Source organism: Orbicella franksi, chromosome 8 (genome assembly GCF_964199315.1).
Source record: "Orbicella franksi chromosome 8, jaOrbFran1.1, whole genome shotgun sequence".
Classification (NCBI taxonomy): domain Eukaryota; kingdom Metazoa; phylum Cnidaria; class Anthozoa; order Scleractinia; family Merulinidae; genus Orbicella; species Orbicella franksi.
Window position 1 is genome coordinate 1787952 of NC_138152.1, and position 21748 is coordinate 1809699.

A 21748-nucleotide genomic window follows, 5' to 3' on the forward strand; every position below is an offset into this window, starting at 1 on the left:
GCACGTACTCAGCGGTGGTGACCGCAATGACAGCTACTAAGCCGACTTGTGACGTCACTTCATAGCAACAAGAGTGTACGAACTTATCTCTGACTCAGCTCGCTCGTGATCATAAATATAATAGCTTTCCAACATAGTTTCGCCAAATCGCCAAGTTCTTGTTCATCATGCAAATTGTATCGTAGTAACTCAATGGTTCATCGCACATATCTACTGTTGAAACACTAACAACATGGCGGATAATTTAACGAAGACTATCACCAAGGCAAGAGCCCTTGCCGTCTGCCATGTTATTGTCGGGTTTCTACTCGTCTGTTTCGGTATAGCAGACCGTGTCTTGGGAAGTATTACTGGTATTTTATATCTGGGGATTTCGACCGGTATATGGGTGAGTAGAATTGGCGGTTCTTCGAATGTGGATTTTTGTTTTGTACTTAGGGCGCATATATATATTTATAGACGTCATGTTAAAGAGAGATTTTACTTCCAATGTGGCTTTCGTTATTTAGAATATGGATCTATAACCATGGTTCGCGCCCCCCAAAAATACAGCGTTGAGGAGACTCGATGTAGTTAACTGCTATGGAGCGTAGGGTCGCTAATGCTTATTCTAATATTTTGAATTAAAAGAGTCTTTTGGTCTGTTTAAATATTGGTCAAGATGAGTCGGCCGTGACATAGCTGTCGGATAAACAGCACACTACTCTGCCACCTGAGCGATATCCTGTGAACCTAAATAGCTTGCTGGGAAGCCGGGCAAAATCCTCAATATAGCGGCGATGAGATTGTCTATAACGCATTCTACCCGGGCAGTCATTTCGAACTTTGCATTCAGGGTGTAGTGCTCAAAATATGTCACTTAATTATTTTTCGCGATCGTGACTTGAAGGTTTTGCGTGACCTGTGAAGATCTTAAATTATTAACCGAACCATATTCGTGATTTCACCACTCTGTTCTACGTACGTGATTTTGAGAAGGGAGTTCTCCGGAAGACTTATTAAGACTGAAAACAAATTGCGAGGTTGTAACAAGATGTTTTGATATGAATGCTTTGCTGCACTGTTCTAGATATACATTTATTGTTTGAACGAGTATAAGCCAAAGTTAGTTTGTCATAATGAACGTTGCTTAGAAGTTGGAGGCAAGAAACGAGCGAAAAAAGATCTTTCTGCCGTTTGGCTTGACGATAATGTAGCACGGGGCCTGTGCCCTAGTGAATCACCGCGCTTTCCGACTGTGAGCGTGTACGAGGCGTGTGTGCCTCGGTGTTTTGTTGTGTCCTGTATGCGAATAGCTTCCTTTCTTACACGTTATCATAACATGGTAGTGTTTAATTGCAGATGTTGATCACAGGTGGTCTGGGAATCCCTGGCACTCGCAAAGAGCCAAGTACCTTGCGCCATGCCTTTGTAAGTGGAACATTGCTAGACGAAAATAAGTGGTACTTAGCTAGCTTCGTTATTGGTTACGTTTTGTATCTAGATTGGAAATAAGACTACTTTAAAGAGAAGAGATTTGGATCGAATGACGGGAGTGTAAAGGTTTGTGCCTCCTTTCTTCATAGTACAGCTAAAGACACCGAACACCGAACCGAGTTTTTAGACACGACTACATTAGCATTGCTATTATATTGTTATCTTTGTATAAATAAATGCTTCAGATTACCTTAGCTTACCTAAGCTTTATCTTTATTCAGTACCTAAAAAGAGGGTGGGGAGCCCTTGAGCCCCCTACCAACCTTGATTGCGGATAAAGAACACCTAAAAATGACAGGCTCTGCGGAGGTAAATGAAAGTATCATTGTAAGGCAGGAAAATACCCTTGAAAGAAAGATAAGGGAGGGGGGATGGGGGGGGGGGGGGAGGGAATCCAGTGCCAGTCTCCAGCTCTCCATCGACACCGTGTTTCTGCACCGAGACCTTTTGTCCCGTGACTTCAGCCATCTAGATCACGTGACAACTAGCAGTTGTCGTCACTTGAGAAAGGCGACTTGAGTTGAACTTCTGAGCCATTCAAACGACAACGTCCGGACCCAGTTTTGACGAATTTTTTTCACTAACAAGTAGATTCCATGCTGCCGTGCTTTTGTTCAGTAAATGATCAGATGGCGACAAAATGTGGTAAGAAGAAAAAAGTGGCTCACGAGCTGTTAAGCGGGTGTGTCACTAATGTTTATACCTTATTTTGACGTCATCTGATACTAATTACTGACCAGACATACGACAATATGGAATATACTTGTCCTTTATAGTAAAGAAACAAAAACTGTTAATGACGTCATCCATGCGTCTGTTCTCAAATTGATCATGAGTAAGAACCAGAGCAATAACGAACCTCAGGACGAACCTTTATCACTGTAGTTCTGTTGAAGGTGGCCAGAAGCCACCGAAAATTTAGAGCAGAAAAAACAGATTGGATGACGAAAACCGTCTAAAAATATCTCACCGATCGATACTATCCTAGGATTGACAACTATGCTCTTTTTATTAGTTTCTTTTCTTTTTTTTGATAAAAGTAATGTATTTTGGCTTAAATCAGTATTATTCGTAGAAATCGATGGAAATTCTAAGAAAATTCGACCTCTCTTTGAATACAGTATTTCGCCATAAACATTCGGCGGAAACCAGGGCGGAAAAAGGCCGCCCTACATACAAGCGCCCTGACGGAAACCATTCTTGGGGAGACTATGGTTATCTATTTTGAAACTCAGACAATGGAAATTTAATTACCTATTTTTTTTTTTTTTTTGCTCAGAATATAAACAGGACTTCACGAGTGTGGTTGCTGAGTTGAGTTGCTCGCTAACCTTAAGAAACCTAGTTCTAAAAAAAAAAGACCTTTAACAGTTGTTGCTGCTCTTTAACAACAATTAGTAACAATTCCTATAAATGTTTGCAATTTTTAAGAACCCGGTCAAAGTTCGCTCAAACTTGCTAATCTTGTCGTTCGCTTAAGATCGATTGTGTTATTATTTTAAATAAGATTTTAAGGGAAAGGACAAAACGTTTGAGTTTACAAAACGTGTTTCGACAGAAACTTCTGTCATCCTCAGTTAATAGCTGGTTTTCACATGACGTCACTAAAATTCAAACTACAAAACTATTGATGTTCCTAAGATTTTACTTTAATGATGTATAAGAGCAGCTGAAAACTAATATTCAAACAAATTTTCGCTCCGAATGGGTTCTTGGTTTTGTGATACACTGCGCTTGAATTTCTAAGCTTTTGCGTGACGCGGCATTTACATGACGGCCTAGAGAGCTGTCATGATGGTTAAAAAAGTGACTTATTTCTGGGATTCTGGCTATCTGAACAGCTCATGTCTTAGAAAAAGTATTATTTTAATATTTTAGAGTTTCTCGAGGGATAAATTCACGCTTTTGTAGCAAAACTCAGTGACAGATGTTTCTGTTGGTTTCCGGCCGCCAAGTTGGTGCCCATAGGGATGGGCACCAGCATGGCGTCTCCATACAAATCTCTATAAATTTGGGTAAAAAATTTCTCCGCATATCTTGTATAAGAAAAATTGCTGTGACCAGAATCTTGGCGAAAGTCTTTGTATATTTACGTTCTTTCATTTCCCAGATTCTGGACTTAATCTATTGAACGGTTTTGATTTTGATTTTTATCTATTTTGAATGGCGTGACACTGAAAACCAGCAATACAAGTACAAAGCGATGAAAGCTGAATTTAGAATAAGTAGAAAATGCTAATTGTGATAAATAGTAACAACAGAATGAAGCAAAACGTGAAAGTGTGAGAATTAAAGAGATAGTTTTAGATAAACATCATGTAAGTTTTAATGTGTTCTTGGTTAATTCCTAGGCTGGTGTGTTCATGGGCTTCTCTATCACATCCTCTGTGGTTGGTTTTTTATTTGTCATCTGTTACATTATTGTTCCTTCCATACACCCTATGATCAAAGTAATCGGATCTATTCTCGGCGTCATCGAGTTTGTCATTGGTTTCTGTGCGGCTTCGTGCGTCTGTGTGATGAAACCTTGTACCTGTTGCTACACTCCAGCACAGCAGGTAAGGCACCCCAGAGTGATAAATCATACATATAAATCTTCAAATGTAAAATTTAATCAATCCGACCAAGAGACTGTTTATTTGAATCTGTTTATATACTGGCATAATAAGAAATGAGGCAGGCGGACAGTTAACTCGCGGCGAATTCTCTCGCCCTAGTCTTTTCCACTTAAACCAACCAGGAAAATAAATTGCAGTCTTCAGGGATTATATTCCTCTGTCCCAGTTTTGTTTTCAGTGTACTTTCCTCACTGAAATATGCTTGTGATGCTGGACCTTCCGCAAGACACGTTAATTTCTACGTAATAGTTATTCTTAAAGGATTGGTTTTAAAAACCTTTAAAATTTCTTCATTTTCTCAGGGGCGAAGCAGTAGCCCAAGGGCAGTAACGGTTGCCGTTAGATCAGGCAATTTAGCCCTGTTGGAAAGGGTCAATAAGTGGATAGGTTACTGGCGCTGCATATGTTATCCCCTCCAGAGTAAAGAGGGAAGAGGGAAGAGGGAAGAGGGAAGAGGGAAGAGGGAAGAGTAACGAGTAACGAGTAACGAGTAACGAGTAACGAGTAACGAGTAACGAGTAACGAGTAACGAGTAACGAGGAACGAAGAACGAGGAACGAGGAACGAGGAACGAGGAACGAGGAACGAGTAAAGAAGTGAAGTAAACAAATGAAGGCTTTACCTCAATAATAAATCGTGCTTTTGAATAATAAAAGTGCTTTTGTGTCTACGCAGGAAAGAATCGAAACTAACTCATATTAATGAAAATATTTCTTCTGGGGCAGTTTAAATCTCGCCTATCGTATCTTCATCATCGCTTCCTTGAGTGGGTAGGGTTGCCGTCGCCTTGCAATTAGATTATTGACTGCGGATAGATAGATAATCTTTATTTAAACACGGTTAAAAATTCGTCAGCTAAAATTACCAATAACTAGTAATAAAAAAGTAATTAAATGAAACAAAAGCTGCTTTCCACCAATGCCGTGCCTTATACATCTCTTTTGAGTAGGCGTTTAAACTGCCTCAGGGACTCTGCTTCCCTTAAGTCACAAGGAAGACTGTTCCAAAGAATGGCGCCACTATAGCTAAAGCTATTTTGATATGTAATAGTTTGTGCGCGGCAATGGAATATTCGGAAAGCTAGAAACGTCTGTTTCCCGGGGCGTTTTCTCCTAAGGATGATGTTCCAGGTTCGCAGCTGTCAAAATTTGTCAGTCGCTCGCTAACGAATCCCGCCTGCTAGGCAGGGTAAAAGGATATCTTGCAAATTCTTGACCCATTAAAGGTCTCGCGATAATACTCCAGGTGAAGATATAATAAAATTCTAACATGACTTCCAGGCTTCGTCCGGTAGATCCCATAAGAGACGTGATGCAAAGTAAACAAGATTAAAGAAAGAAATTTTTAAACAGAGAACCTCGGTGCCATTGAAACTATGATAAATCAAAAGAGGGTTATGGTCTGTCCATTGGTCTTTTATGCAAACAACAAAACATTGAGGCTTTAATGAACCACCGTTAAGTGAATAAGTCGATATCAGTGGTATATTCCATCGGTTTTACGAAAAGCGGGGGTAAAAACAACTTGAGTGAACGTAATATGCTAATTTTGTAAGTGTCAAATTACAGATGTCTAATCACGAAAATGTTTCAAGTAATTGAACAGGTATCATTACAGGCCTAAATATAGTTGATCGCGTGTCAATTATATATGTGACAAAAAGGTGCACGGAGAACCAATTAGAATCGAGAACTTTCTCTGAGATCCGGTTATTTTAAGTCTCCTAATGCTGGTTACGTCATTATACAGGCCTCTAGTGGTGTTCCTGTTGCCATTCGAAGACAAGCTGGCGATGGCATCGATGCACTCCAAACTCTCACTCTAGGTGCACTGGAGAGCCAACCACAAATAGTTCTGCTTCCACCTCCTCCTTATGAAGTTGTTGCCTCAGCTTACCAGACTTTGCAGGTTGATATGCCTCCGTCCTATGAAGAGGCAGCACGCGGTGATTAGAAGTGTTTAGAGCGTCTATTTTCCCAGAGAGTCATAGCCCTGTTGCCACGAGAGCTGTTATAAGCTGCTGAAACTGAAGTTCCTAACGCCAACGAAGATCGAACTAAAATTTCCTTTACACAGTATAGGAAAGCCTCTTTGTATTACTTGACATTTACCTCGTAAACAACGATCTTGTTGCTCGGCAATACGTCAAAATAGAGACAACAAAAATATATAATAATAGTTAAAACAAATCACGTAGAAGCAAATAAATTGCGTTTCTTTTGTCTGTATTAAAAATTGTAAAGAAGACGTATTTTTCATGTTTCTCTTTCGTATTCGTGATACAAGATGAAAAGCAACTGAAATACATACATGATTCGTGAATTTATGAAAACACCATTGCTTATAAAGTAGCTAAAAGTATCCGTAATGTGTGAATTTGGTTAAAATTCGTGCGTGAAATGGCATCACAACCCCACCAGTCAAGTAAAAAGCGCTTTATTCAAGGCACTTTATATATTAGTACTTGTTAGCGATTGTTCATATGAATGTCGAAATATGATTCATATGAGAAAGCAGGAAGAGTGAGAGAAGCGCCTCCTTACATATAATTCTTTGGCAATGAGACTTTTCTTTGAGAGATTGTTTTGTCCAAGGTACCAACGGATACTGTGTTTTACTGCGGCTCTCTACTAATTTACCGTACGTGTTGTTGGTGTTGCTGTTTTCAGAAATAATCAGAGCTATGAAGGCTAAATTTGGAAATACCGGTTGACTATGAAAATAAGCGAAAAAAACGGAATGACCTTTCGGTGTCATCTTGGCACCATTATTAAGTAAAGACTGCATTCTTCACTTGATAATGGTGCCGAGATGACACCCAAAAGTAGTTCCCTTTTTTCCCGTTTGTTCTCATAGTCAATCAGAGCTACAACAAATTTAGTTTAAAATTTAAGGTACATTATTTATAGTGCCAAGAGAGCATGAAGGGCAAGAGGTTTAATCCTCCACGTGGGTCTTATTCCCAGCAAGGTGAACCCTGTCCAATTATTTTTTAGATCACTCCCGGCTTCAGAAGTCCCAGGGGTGTCTAGAGGTGGCAAATATCCCAGAGAGCTTCACACGCATTTTCGTCCTCCACACAACGCTGATATTATATTGTTCGCGGCATGACTGGATGCCATATCTAAAAATAACTTAAGAGGTATTAGGGACGGACTATCAGAAAAGTGATGGGGTGCGACTTTTTCAGCTTGCAGGAATCTGTTTTTAGTGGGGGAGGGGGGGGGGGGTGAGGAATTGGAGCGGGGAAATATTCTAATGCCGCAATCTTAATCTTGACACTCGCCACAATCTGAATGCCTGGATTAGGCTTGAAATGCAAAGGAATATATATATATATATATATATATATATATATATATATATATATATATATATTTTAACTTTATTTTCACACAGTCGTTTTGCTTTCCTGTCAAAATTATACTCGGGGGAAACATAACCAGGTATCAGACACATCCAAGTGCTGTTGCCTAAAATGGGGTTGCATTGCTTTTGTTGTAATGTTTAGGTAAATATAAATTTATTGATTCATTACCGTTGCAAAAAAAATTCATTCTTGGCATGCAGTGAATCAAGGTTTAAACTAGGGTTCTGTGAGTGACCGTCCAGCAGCAAATATGGGGCAGAAGGGTCTATTCAACTAGGGTGGTCTGAGGGCATGCCATCCCCAGACAATTCTGCAAAATTGAAGCAATTTTGGTGCGTTTTCCACGATTTTCAACCGAAAAATGTAATGTCGATTGGACTTCCCATACTAAACGCATCAGTGGTGTTACCACCTCCATGATTGTCTTTGATTAACACTTTTGTCCAACGTTGATCTTGGCGGCCATCTCAGGGGAACTGTTATAGTTCGCCATGGGTGAGCACATCTGTGTCCGCAATCGTCATTTACACATGTCAGTTGTGAAATCACCCCTATATTTCAAGGCTTTCAAAACATGGTATGTGCTTACTTAAATGCAAACGGTTCAAGCAGGGTGGCTGTCCATATCACTTTGTTTTTATCATTTTTGAGCCACGGTTATCCATAAGGGTTTTTCTGCAAGGGTATTTGGCTACCAGTGTCCATGATGAGGGTTTCCCAGGGGTTTTGGGGAACAAGGGAACATTGGCAAAATATCGAAGGGAACAAAGGAACATTAGCCAGTTTTTGGGAACAGGGGAACAAAATTCGAAAAATTACAAAGGGGAACAAATAACGAAAATGTGTGGGAACATGGGAACATAGGGCAATTTTGGAAGGGAACAAGGGAACGAAGACCCCCCCCCCCCCGGGGCTACGCACAAACTGTATCAGCCTTGAAAGGGAAAAATGTCCATTTTCCTGTTGAGAAAACCAGGTAAATGGGGATTCAACCAGGACCAAGAAACTAAAACTTAAGTATAAAGTGACTGCCACGGTGCCATTTAGGCGGGTACAGTTTGTATGCCCGACAATGCAATTTACTCTGCAGGAATGTTCAAACTATTTTCAACGACTGGCTCTGGAAAGCTGGTACACTAACCTAGAACAAACGCCACTTAACAGATGTCAACAACTACCGGCGCCTTACAAACGACTCTTCCATGACGGAAACGAAACCGACAAACGGACTTCCGGCCCAACAGACCGACTTAATTTGACTAATAATAGACGGACCAAAAACCGACCAATTTGACTAACAATAGACGGATCGAAATGCACCAATGACTGTTGACAAACTTTACACGAGTCTTTCAGCCAATACCATCATGGCTAAACTGACCAATCATGTTCAACGGACCAGACTTATAACATCATCGACTGACAAAAACTATTCACTTGACTCTGAAGATGACTTCCGCTCAGGTTGTCGAAACGTCAGTCACCAACAACAGTTCTTTTCAGAACTACCCTCACCCGGACGATCACACTATGCGAACTACTGATACTCCTGGGTTCAAACCACTTACTATATTAATTATCATATCCTTCTTCCTCTCTAGAGAGCACTCAACATTGAGACGATTTGAGCTGCTACTTTCAGAATTGGCAAACAACACGAATTAGCAGTTTTATCATCTCTTTGCTGGGGTCATTGCTTTCACTGCTTTACAGGCATTTTGTTATTATTTTCGTCCATTTTTTCGTCCAGAAAACAAGCTTACCCGAGTTGGAACAAAAGGGTTAAGGGTACAAATCATCTTATATTGTACTTCGTGTTAGGCTTGAGTGGTTCCCAGCTTAATTCATCGTTAATCATCGCATGTGTCGATTCAAGAAATGCAAATCCACCCCAGTGTGAGTGACCTCTTTTGCAGCTTTGTAAAATAATAATAATAATAATAATAATAATAATAATAATAATATGATGGTGATGATGATGATGACGATAATAACAAAATTATAATAGCTTTCCAACATAGCTTCACCAAGTTCTTGTCAATAATTCCTGTTCATCATGCAAATTGTGTGTTAATAACTCAATGGTTCGTCGCACATATTGCCGGTTGAAACACTAACAACATGGCGGATAATTCAACAAAGACTCTTATCAAGGCAAGGGTTCTTGCCGTCTGTCATATTATTGTCGGGATTCTACTCGTCTGTCTCGGTATAGCAGATCGTATCGGGGGAAGTTTTACTGGTGTTATATATATGGGGATTTGGACCGGTATATGGGTGAGTAGAATTGGCAGTTCGTCGAATGTTGATTTTTATTTTTGTATTCAAGGACGCGAAAATGTACAGACGTCATGATAGAGAGACGACATATCAATTTCACTTCCACTGTGGCTTCAGCAATTTACTATCTCAACCTATAAACAAGGTCTTCGCGAAAAATATACGGCGTTGAGGAGATTAAACTTTGAATTGCAGATCTTTATTTTTACGTGGACATACTAAAGGATTCTTTAAAGGAGTCTTTTGGTCTGCTTTAAATATTTAAGATGCAGCGGCCGTGACACATCTGTCGGCTAAACAGCTCACTACTCCGCCACGCGACCGATATCCTGTGTACCGAAATAGCTTGCTGGGTAGCAAGTGTCTATAACGCATTCTACCCAGGCAGGCATTTCAAACTTTGCATAAAGGCTATAGCGCCCAAAATCTGGGACTTCTTTTACGATTTACGAGGGAATAGATGCAACGCAGCGAAATCAAATTGTGACGTTGTAACAAGCTGTTTCGATGTCAATGCTTTGCTGCACTGTTCTAGATATACATTTACTGATTGAACGAATATAAGCCTTTAGATTTAAAGCAAAAGCTAGTTTTGAATAGCTTTTAATTTTGAATTGTTGACGAAATAGTTGATGAATAGTGGATGGCTTGTTAATAATGTAGCATAGGGCCTGTGCCCTAATGAATCACCGCGCTTTCTCAGTTTGAGCGTGTACGAAGCGTTGTGCTTCGGTGTTTTGCTGTGTCCTGTATGCGAATAGTTTCCTGGTCCACATTACAATAACATGGCAGTGTTTAATTGCAGATGTTGATCACAGGTGGTCTGGGAATCCCTGGTACTAGCAAAGAACCAAGTACCTCACGCAATGCTTTTGTAAGTGAAACATCGTAAGACGAAAATAGGTGGTACTTAGTTAGCTTCGTTATTGGTTGCGTTTTCATCTAGATTTGAAATAAGACTATTTTAAATAAAAGGGGCTTGGTTCGAATGACGGATTGAAAAGTTTTGTATTTATTTTCATAGTACAGCTAATAACAGTGACACCGCACCGATCTTAAGCCACATCCGAACTCTGTCCTGAAAAAGAGGGTGTGGGGCTTTTGAGCTCCCTGCCAACCTTGACTGCGGATAAAGAACAACCCAAAAAGACAGGCTACCCGTTAAGGGAGGAAAAACGCGAATATCATTGCCAGGGAGGGAAATAGAAAAAGACCTAAAAGAAAGATTGGTGTAGCTGTTAAAATCCAAAGCCAGGACCCCAGCTCTCGAGACCGTGGTTTTGTAGGAGACGTCTTGTCTCGTGACCTCAGTAATCTAGATCACGTGACAACTAACATTTGCTGTCACTTGAGAAGGGCTTCTTAGTGTAAAATGGGATTGACTAGCCTACACGACTCCTACGGTTCGTGACATTTGTACATTTGCCGTTCTCTGTTCGGTCACTCGACCTTTCTTGTCGCTTCACTCGTGTTCATGAAGGGCACTTCATGTTGTGTAACAAGGAGGAATTTTAAGTGAATTTGAGCCGTTAGATCATGCTATGGCAAATTTTTTTTAGGTCATAGGTCTGCATGTTATCTGCGTGTCGACTCGTTGAGTTTGACACCTCTGTAATTTGCCATGTGTTTTTGCATTTTTTAGGCTCATTTCTATTGCAAGATATGCTTTTATGAGTCTCCATGAATTTGCTTTTGAGGGACGAAATATGAACAACAAGGCATTCGCACCGTCTTTAAGTCCGACACGACACTTCGGTCACACTTAGTGCGACCAAAGGACACCGTCAACCCGGCTAAACAAGATGGTGTTGTCTACAGGATTCCCTGTGAGTGCGGCAAAGTCTACATCGGGGAAACAGGGAGATCTATGCAGGAGAGGATCAAAGAACACGACAGGGATATACGACTCGCCCGAACCCAGACCTCCGCCGTTTCTGAAGACACCCACGAGACCGGCCACTATCCTATCTGGAATGAGGTCAAGTTTATTGATCGAGATCCTCACTGGTACACACGTAGGGTCAAGGAAGCTATTCAAATAAGACTTCACCCTAACAACATCAACAGGGATAGTGGAATTGAAATTCCTGAAGCATGGATACCCACGATCAAGAAACACAACAACAGGAGAACGGTACAACAGCGGACCACTGAGGGAACAGCTACTCGCCGGAATAATGGAGCAATAGGAGGATCGAAATGCACCAATCACAGCCGACCTTTGTGATATTAATGATACCGTGCAATCAGTCGACCTTATCGCCTGAAGAAGACTAGCAGTAAGCAGTCGAAACGTCGCGATCTACATCTCAAGTGACTACATCATGAGACAAACGATAATACACTTTATTAATGTTAGACTTATTAATACTGGGCAAAATAAAACTGGTAAAGTGCTTTTTGAATAGTTTTCTAGTTGGCTTATAACGTATAGATAAAGGAATGTTATTCCAATAATAGCAAACTTTCTTACATTTATTCTAAAGGATATTGGATGCAGATGTTGTAAGGGCGCACCTCGAGTAGCGTAATTATGTTGCTCAGATACACGTTGAGATTCGAAAATTGTTTTATCAATTAGGTGATCATAAAATAGTTCGAATGGTCCGTTGCTTGTTAAAGCATTTAACGAGAAATATCAGGAGTAACGTGATTCGACGTTTCGATGTATCCAGCATCATTATCAAGAATAAAAATGCCACCTAATGATATTCATAACTCAACTCTTTTAACAACTTTGACATTCAACGATTTTTAGGCGATGACGTATTGTGTGACGTCATCGCTTTAAGCTGGCGTGCAGCATTCTTTTGGATAGTGATTTCTCACTTATTTCGTCGCGCTTATGTCCGTCGCGCTTTTGTCGCGCACGATTTATCCCTCTGTGGGAGCGAAATGCACTCTGGGAGCTACTGTTCGTAGGTTCAGCGGAGTGCTTTTAATTCTAGCTTTTAAAAGAAGATTTAGGGGTGGATTTTGGTTTATACAGTATCGGATAAATTTGCGTTTACGTGCAAACTCCTAATAAGAACATATCCATCATATATACAAGTTTAGATAGACAAGTAAGTCGCACAGGCGAAAGGTGAAGGCTTTGCGGCTTTCCTTTGCTGTTTGTAGGATCAGCTTTTAAACGAAGATTTGGAGGTTGATTTTGGATTATACAGTGTCGGATAAATTTGCGCTTACGGGCAAACTTATTATAACATATTTTCGATACATACAATTTTAGATAGACAAGCGGGTCGCACACGCAATATGACAAGTATATGGTTTAAACGACAAATTAATTTCCGGTGAGATAACATGCTTTGTCAGATACCTTTAAAGATAATAAGGTGTTATCCTCGCTGAAACAAAAACAAAAGTTAATGTAAGAAATTTGAAAAATATACTATAACAGAAATTCCTTTATCATGCATTGGACAATTTAATTGTTAATCTTTCTTTTGGGTTGGTACATTTCGCTGACCCTTAGCACATGGACTAACACGATGGACCTGGTACATGAACTACTTGAATGAACTACCAATGGACTACCCTCAATGTAAACCCCTAAAATTTCTAACACTAAAGTTCTACAGTTTAGTTTAACAATCAGTTTGTCTGCTTATGTTCCAATCTTCTAGGAACAATGTTTAAACGTCATCGCTTCTGCATGTATTGCGTGCCGTTTATTATACTTGATAATGATGTTGGATACATCGAAACGTCGAATTACGTTACTCCTGATATTTCCTTATAAAATAGTTGGCAGGTGTATAATTTAACAAATGTCAGGAAGTTTAATGAGGCCAAGGTTTACATAATGGGGAGTAATATTATCACGAAGTGAAACATTACTGATAATCCTAGCAACTTTTTTTGTAGTCTCACTAATTGTGATAATGGAGCTTCGTAATAATTACTCCATAGTAGGAACCATAAGTTAGATAGGGGTATACAAGTGCATAATAAATACCTATCAGAGATTGGGATGTTTCACATTTGGTTTTATTGTAGTGATAATAGTACCACTTTTGGTAATTATACTACTGATATATACTGATTATACTACTGATATATACTGATATGATCAATATGCTCATGGCATGACAGGAAGCAATCAATAATGAGCCCTAAATATTTTACACTGAAAGACTGTTCTAGTTACTGATCGGCTAATTTGAGAGGAGTATATAGATTATTATTATTATTATTATTTTTTGCCGTGGTTGAAAATCCAAGTATTTTGTCTCGCTTAAAGGACCATAGTCAGCCCTCCACCATTTTCGATGCCTTCGAAATTATTGATATTGCGTGATGAAATATAGCGTGATTTACAAATTGACGTCATTTTTTTATGCGTTTGTCCTCTTATTGATGATAAATTACGTCATAACATTGTCAAAGCGGCTGTGGAACTACGAGCCCCAGACGAGTGGTTCCGCAGTAGACTTTGACAATGTTATGACGAAGTTTATCCTCAATAAGACGACAGACGCATAAAAAACTGACGTCAATTTGTTTTTTCAATAACAAGACCCCCAAATGGTCAAATGCCGGGAATAAATGAGAGGAAAAGACGCCGTAAACTTGCCGTAAACAAAGATAAGTGAATTTTGTTCAAAATGACGCGAACATTGTCAATAGCTTTTCTCGCTTTTTGATTGGCTACTTAAAAAAGTCCATAAAATCTCATTGGTTAAAAAGTTGACACTTTGACAGCTGAAAGTTCAACTTGAAGGCTTGCATAAATTAAAATTTTATCAGTCTGTACTCTTATTGATGATAAAAATGAGCCAATCAGCGCGCGAGAAATTAGACAGTTATTGTAAAAACTCTTATTGCTTTCCTTTAAGTTGTAGAGAAACCCAGTCTCGCATGTAAACAAAAGCAAAGGTCTGGCTGACAAGGGCCGTGTAAATTCAGGGTTGATCTGTTTGAACATAACCACTCTCAAAAAGCTGGCAATTCAGAGTTTACCTACTGAAGCAATGCGTCTAGCTCTTTACCAGTTGCACTTAACGAAGAAGGAAAAGTAGTTGGTTGCTTTTCCAAAATCATTTATATAACTGTTAAATTAAAAAAGAGAAAAGGACCTAAGATCGACCCTGTGGTACTATCTGTTGAATGTGGCCCGAGGCTACCGAAATTTTAGAACAGAAAAAAAAAAAAAAATTAACAAATGGTAAACGCCATAGCGCGCACAATTGAGTTATGGATGCACGCGGGAGGTTGCCAAGCACGAAAGAAGCGTAAGAGTCGCACGAGGCGATAGCCGAGTGCGAGTCTAGCTTCTTGAGTGACAAGAGAAAACAAGCTCGAAAATTCATTCATGACAACCGACTGCACACCAGTAATTCGATAAAGTTTCATCTTCAGACAACTGTGAAGACAATTTCGCATTTCTGGCAGAAGGACGTCGGGCATTACTTTGGAAACAATGTCTGTCAAAAGATTTGCTTTGTAAACATTAGCACACACGTCAGCAGCGTACACCCATGGGCAAATAGTAGACACTAAATTAACCAATCAGAGCGCGCGCTTTGCTTTAGTTATGTTATAAAACAGATTGGTTGACGAAAACCTTTTAAAAATGTCGATCATGAATCTCAACACTGGAAGTAGCATTGACAACTATTTTCTTTTCTGCTATTATTTTTTGTGTGTGTGATAAAAATAGTTTATTTTGGCTTTAATCAATATTCTGGGTAGAATTCAGATGGAAATTGTGAGAAAATTCGTTGACTTTGTTTAATTCATTATTTCGCCATACTCCTTTGGCAGTGACCATCCTTGGGGCGACTATGAATATATATATTGAAACTCAGACCTAAGAATGTTAATGGGGCTTCACGGGTGTGGTTGCTGGGTTAAGCTGGTCGCTAGCCTGAAGAAAAGTAGTTCTAACAGATGACCTTTAGCATTTGTTGCTGCTCTCTAGCAGAACTTCCATACAATTCTTATAAATGTTAGCAACGTTAAAAACATGGTCAAAACTCGCTTAAACTTCATCTTGCTAACCTTGTATTGCGCTTACGATCGATTATTTTCTTAGAGGTGATCATTTTCAACCTAAGTTTTAATGTGTTCTTGGTTAATTCCTAGGCTGGTGTGTTTATGGGCTTCTCTATCACATCTGGTGTGCTTGGTGGAGTAATTATCATCTACTACGGCCAATCCATTGTTTATCCTCTCGAGCACCGAGGATACTTGATAGTTATCACAGTATTCATTTTGATTTTCGGCATCATCGAGTGTGCCATTGGTATCTGGGCGGCCGTGTGCCTCTGTTGGCTGAAACCTTGTACCTGTTGTAGCACTCCAGCACAACAGGTGAGACACCTCAGAGTGATGAATTGTACTTATAAATCTTTCTCCAAAACACCACGGAACAATTTAATATAAAATTAATGCCATCCAGCGAAGAGATTGTTTATTTGAATCTCTTTGTTTATTTGCATCTTAAGTTTCGGGTCCAATCATTCCTTTTTTTATTGTCTTTCTTTTCTAAGGGGCAAGTGATGTACTCTGCTAGCTCTGGTTACGTCATGACCCAGGTACCATGTGATGTTCCTGTGGCCATTCCCATGCAATCGGAAGATGGCAGGGTTGCACTCCAAACAGTCACGCCAGGGGTACAGGAAAGCGAACCTCAAATCGTCCTAGTACCTGTTTCTGTAGCGGATGGGATTCAACCGCAGTTGGTCCAAATCGCTCCGTGCGGAATCACGGCCTCGGGCTACCAACCTCAGCATATTGACATACCTCCGTCATATGAAGAAGGACAGTACGCAACGCAACAACGCCAACAGGTATGACTGGTATACTAGTACATTGGTATGATAGAGTGCTTTTAAGTTGAGCTGCTGAAAAACCAAAACCGAAGTACTTATTTGATTGCAGTCTATAATTCGTTACCGTTGAGTCCTGGATTCCCCGCTATTGCCTACAGGGTCTTCTCCATTCTTGACTACTTTAATCAGAAACTCAAACACACCACCAAAGTGCGTCAAAGTGCCACCATTCGACTCAATCATTCAAGAAATCGGCAATGCTTTCTAAGAACGCCGTTACTTGTTATTTCTGTGACGAACGGTTCAGCATAATCGACACCGTGCGCACTTGGCAAACGCTCACATCGGCATTCCCAGTCTTGACTTCGGGGATGGTGCCATTATTACACTGCTGGTTGTCCGCGATTTCTCGATGATGACGATGGTGCAATTCTGCCACAATCAGTCCGGTGATGTGATGTTTCTTGGGTAGAATCATTAAATGGACGGCATCATAAGGAAGTTCTGCTCTGTTTAGTCTCCCTCCGACTCACAGTACGCCTACCTCATCCATAATCTGAGTCAACGGTTTTAAATGGCTATGCTCACCACTTCTTTTGCTCCATTTAACTACTGTATCTCTTGCAGTGGGTTGTTTCTCCGATCACATCCTTCAAGAGGACTTGCCCCTTTTAGTAAACAACATCCGATCATCCTCGGGAACCCAGGGGCAATTAGGGTGTCTGTTCAATGGTCCTAATGCAAACATCGGTTTTACGAAAAGCAGCAAAAAGCGAGCAAAAATCAACTGAAGTGTACGTAATTAATGTGCAAATTGACGTGCTCCATTACAGATATCTAACCGCGAAAATTCGCGACTGAACAGGTGGTGGTGCGCCAATTATATACGTGACTGTAAAAAGGTGTACGGAGAACCAATCGGAATCGAGAATTTTCTTATAGCTATGTTTATTACTATCTAATGTTGGTTACGTCATGATACAGGCTTCCATTGGTATTCCGGTGGCCGTTCCAATACAAGCGGTTGGTAGCATCGATGCACTCCAAACTGTCACTCCAAGGGCACAGGACAACCATCCTCTGACAGTCCTGCTTCCAGATTCTAGAGAAATAGATAATCAACCTCCTCCGTATGCAGCCGTAGCCTCAGGTTACGAAACGTTGCAGGTTGACATGCATTCGTCCCATGAAGAGGCAGCACACGGTGAATGGAAAACTTATGTTTAAGCGCTTTAGAAGAGTTTAAACATCTGGTCTACTGGAAGAGATATAGCTCTGTTTTCACGAGCGCTAAACTAAACTGGGTAAACTATAGTTCCTAACGCGAACAAAGATCGAACTAAAATTTCTTTTAAACAATATCAGAACGCCTATTTTATTTGTACTAATTGAAATTTTACTTCGTAAAACTCCCGCAAGATCGGTCTTGTTGCTCATGCATCTATATAAAGACAGAACAATAACTAATTATAGTCCAAAGAAACATGGAAGCAAATAAATTGTACTTCTTTCCACTGTTTTAAATTGTAAAGAAGTCGCATTTATTTTTCTCATTTGTCTCGTTGTAACTAACGTTAAGCCGAGAAGACGCTTGGGTAAATTCCCAAGGTTCTTAGCGCGCGCTCGACAAAAACACGTGTGCTTGCTAACGCCAGATGTAAGGCAATCGAAGTTATCTTGCTCGTTTGTGACAAAATAGATCATTTTTTTCTTGGATCCTTTAAGATTTAAGACCAGTTCATTGCCCTTCGTCGCTGGACAAAGGTATTTGTAACTCATTTTCGCTCTGATTTATTGTATTGTTGTAAGATTTTCTTGTATTTTGGCTTGCACATGTACTCGCGAACGGTTCAGTTTCTCATGGAATTTCGTCATGTATTTGCTTTCTAGTTTTACGGTTCTATCCTACTGAGGAGATTAAAGAATCTGTAATTTTGCCAGCTATGTAATTGTTGATTGTCCTTTGGATCATTTTGGATGAATTTGGGTCTATTTATCGAGCGAAAGGTCGCCGGTAAAACTCGTAATTTATCACTAAGCTATGACTTTAAATAAAAAGGAATTGGAACAAAAAAAAAATTCTGTACTGATTTGCTAGATGCAAATAATTACGAGTTTGTTTCTTTCCTCTGTTTTAGATTTTCAAAGTATTCGTAAGGATTTTTCCCACTTGTCCTGTTATTTAATAACAAGCTAAGCCTTCCAATGATTATAAACCAGAATTATAAAAAAAAAACTTTACAATCTGTGTTGATTTGCTGTTTTTTGTTTGTTTGTCGTTGCACTTTTTTATCAGTAGCCATCATTTACTTGCAATGACGGAATGACTAATTTCGTAAATCGCTTGCATATTACATGTTTAATTAGATAATAATTAAGGTTTATAAAAGTAACGAATGTAACAGCCCAATTTAGGTATAGTAAAAATTCTAACTCGACTTCGAGGTTAAGAGGAATCTGAACAAAAGAAATTATTTATTTATTTATTAATGTATTATCTTTTTTATTTTCCACACAAATTAATTATTAATCCCTCATCCTCGATGCGATTTCTTTTGTTTTATTCCCCTAAACCTCGGAGCTAAGTTAGAATTTTAATATATTGAGGTTGGTCTATTAAGGTGCCTGCCTGTAAAAATCAGACAAATTCTTAATTTCGCGGCAAGGGTCGAAAATTCGATTTCGCTCATATTGTTATGGTAGATAGGCTAGGGCATGACAAAAACTGCTGGATATTTTTTTTGGCAAAATATCCTTTCATTTCAAAGAAATATGCAAATTACCAAATTCTGTTAAAATCGTCATTTGACGCACCATTTTATTAAACAAGTTTGAGAGCCTCGCATGCAAAACCACATCATTCTTCCGTCTTTAAAACACTCAAATGTTTTTGTGCAATGTTTAAATGTGTACTGGGTTGATTTTAGGGAATGTGGCGTTGTCTTTTTGCGTGCAAAATAATTAAATTTCGAAGACATGTATTTCATTGACTTAAAAGTACTTCGTGAATATAATTAATTTTCACTATGTGCGAAACCTTCAAATGGATTAAGCTTCTGGTGGTTGAATCGCAGAAGGATGGTCTACAGATTCCTGTAAAAATTTCTTTGGGCAAATGATTGTGAACGACGCGAGAGCTTTTCAAAGTAGGTCAAAAATGCAAATATTTGACCATCCGTCGTCAAATTTCAATTTACGGGCTAGACGTATATTTTAGCATGCGCCACATGACTTAACCTATAATAAGTTGAAATAGACACAGAGCTGATAATTTCGAAATGTTCTAACCTTATTTGTTGTAAAAGGCAGGTCCAAAGCCGATTTGACATGTTTCTAGGCGATCTCTGACCATTCGTCGTACATAATGCAGAAGTTTGCTTTTGTTTACATAAGGTCAACGTCCGATGTACATCGCCTACTGTCAACCTATTATTGGTCGAATACCATGGATCTGTGACCATCTTTCTGCTCATATGAACATCACTGCATCTAAGTCAAAAACGGCTGAGTCATGTGTAGATAGTTGCTTGCTTTGCACTGCGCCAAAATATTACGTCTGATCGATTGCTGATCATTGCTGATAAGCGTGTCGGCGCAGCATAATCTTACAGCCGTTATTTGTTCGTCACGCAATGCTGTCACGGCATATGCTGCACATTTTGATCTATTTTGTATAGAGTACTCTCAGGATAAGTGAAACAGTTTAATCATTGTTCACCTGTTTGTTCATATATATAATAATATGCGTATATTTATATAATCGTATTCTATAGCGTACGTGGTCTCGGTCCAAATCACGTTTGTTGTACGCTCTGATGTTTCAGACAACAGCTGATAAAGCTAGTGCCTGTACTCACTAGAATTTAAAAAAAAATCGCCATAAACAAATTTTAGATCAATGAAGCAAGAACTAGCTGAAATAAAAATAGGAAATCACAACTATCTAATTCGTGAGAAAAACAGACCAAATTTAATTAGTAATTATCTGAGTAAATAGCCCTGGCTATGCCATTTTATTTGGCGTATTTTGTTTGCTTAGTGGCGAGGCATTGCTATGTTTGTAACAGAAAATAGAGGACTGTTGTCAATACAGTCCAAAATTATTGTCAGTAAAATATTGTAAATAAAACACCTATTGACCGGTTACCTCCGCGGCCATCATTTGGTCGTTCCGATAAGGGTTTCATTATTGTCTTTACCCCTATTAAGCGGCCACCCAAAATTTAAAAACTTTGTTTTGGAAATGGCGATGGCAGATAAGAGTTTGAAATTGAAGGTGCATGACGAGTGATAATTCAAACACAAGTCTATCATGATTGTCTTGAATTGACTCCATGTTCACCAAAAAATTTATAACCCGATAGTGAAAAATTAAATATTCAAGGTATACTAACGTCTATTTAAGCGGCTAGTCCCATTAAGCGGTCATCCCCGAGGGTAGCCCACTGTATAACATGTAAACCAAAAATAATTGTACAGTGCGAAAAGACCTAGGTATGAGTTTAGCGTCACAGTATTACGCAGGGCATGTAGGTAGCGGTGGTCGAGTAAAAGATAACAACAGGGGCAATGATAAACTATTCATTCTTTTCATTTCTCAATTTAATCTCTTCCTACTCAACACGATTGTGTGCTCCCAGTGATTCCAAGCCTTACGGAGCCTTACGTATCAGGATAGAAAATGTACTACCCCTACCCTCTAAAATGGGATGACAGCATTGCGTGACGAACGAGGAACCGCTGCAAGCAAGGATTCAAGCCATCAAACCATGATGATCAAACGTAATATTTTGGTGTAGTGCAAAGCAAGCAACTATCTACAAATGACTTAGCCGTTTTTGACTTAGATGCAGTGGTGTTCATATGTGTCGAAAGAGGGTCACAGATTCATGGTATTCGACCAATAATAGGTTGACAGTAGGCGATGTACATCGGACGTTGACCTTATGTAAACAAAAGCAAACTTCTGCTTGATGTGCGACGAATGGTGAGAGAAACACGTCAAATCGGCTTTGAACCTGCCCTTTACAGCAAATGAGGTTAGACCATTTCGAAATTATCAGCTCTGTGTCTATTTCAGCTTAACATAGGTCAAGTCATGTAGCGCATGCTAAAATATACGTCTAGCCCGTAAATTGAAATTTGACGAGGGAATGGTCAAATATTTGCATTTTTAACGTACTTTGAAAAGCTCTCGCGTCGTTCACAATCATTTGCCCAAAGAA

The 21748-nt window shown here is 39.4% G+C and overlaps 1 protein-coding gene across 1 annotated transcript; it reads left to right on the plus strand.

Annotated features, from left to right (window-relative positions):
* Positions 1-125: 125 nt before the first annotated feature.
* Positions 126-7316, plus strand: LOC145496245 (uncharacterized). Its single transcript, XM_081475941.1, has 4 exons — positions 126-388; positions 1342-1410; positions 3828-4034; positions 5844-7316. Exons 1-4 carry the CDS (start codon positions 233-235, stop codon positions 6045-6047), a joined length of 636 nt encoding a protein of 211 aa, XP_081332067.1. The 5' UTR covers positions 126-232; the 3' UTR covers positions 6048-7316.
* Positions 7317-21748: the final 14432 nt, after the last annotated feature.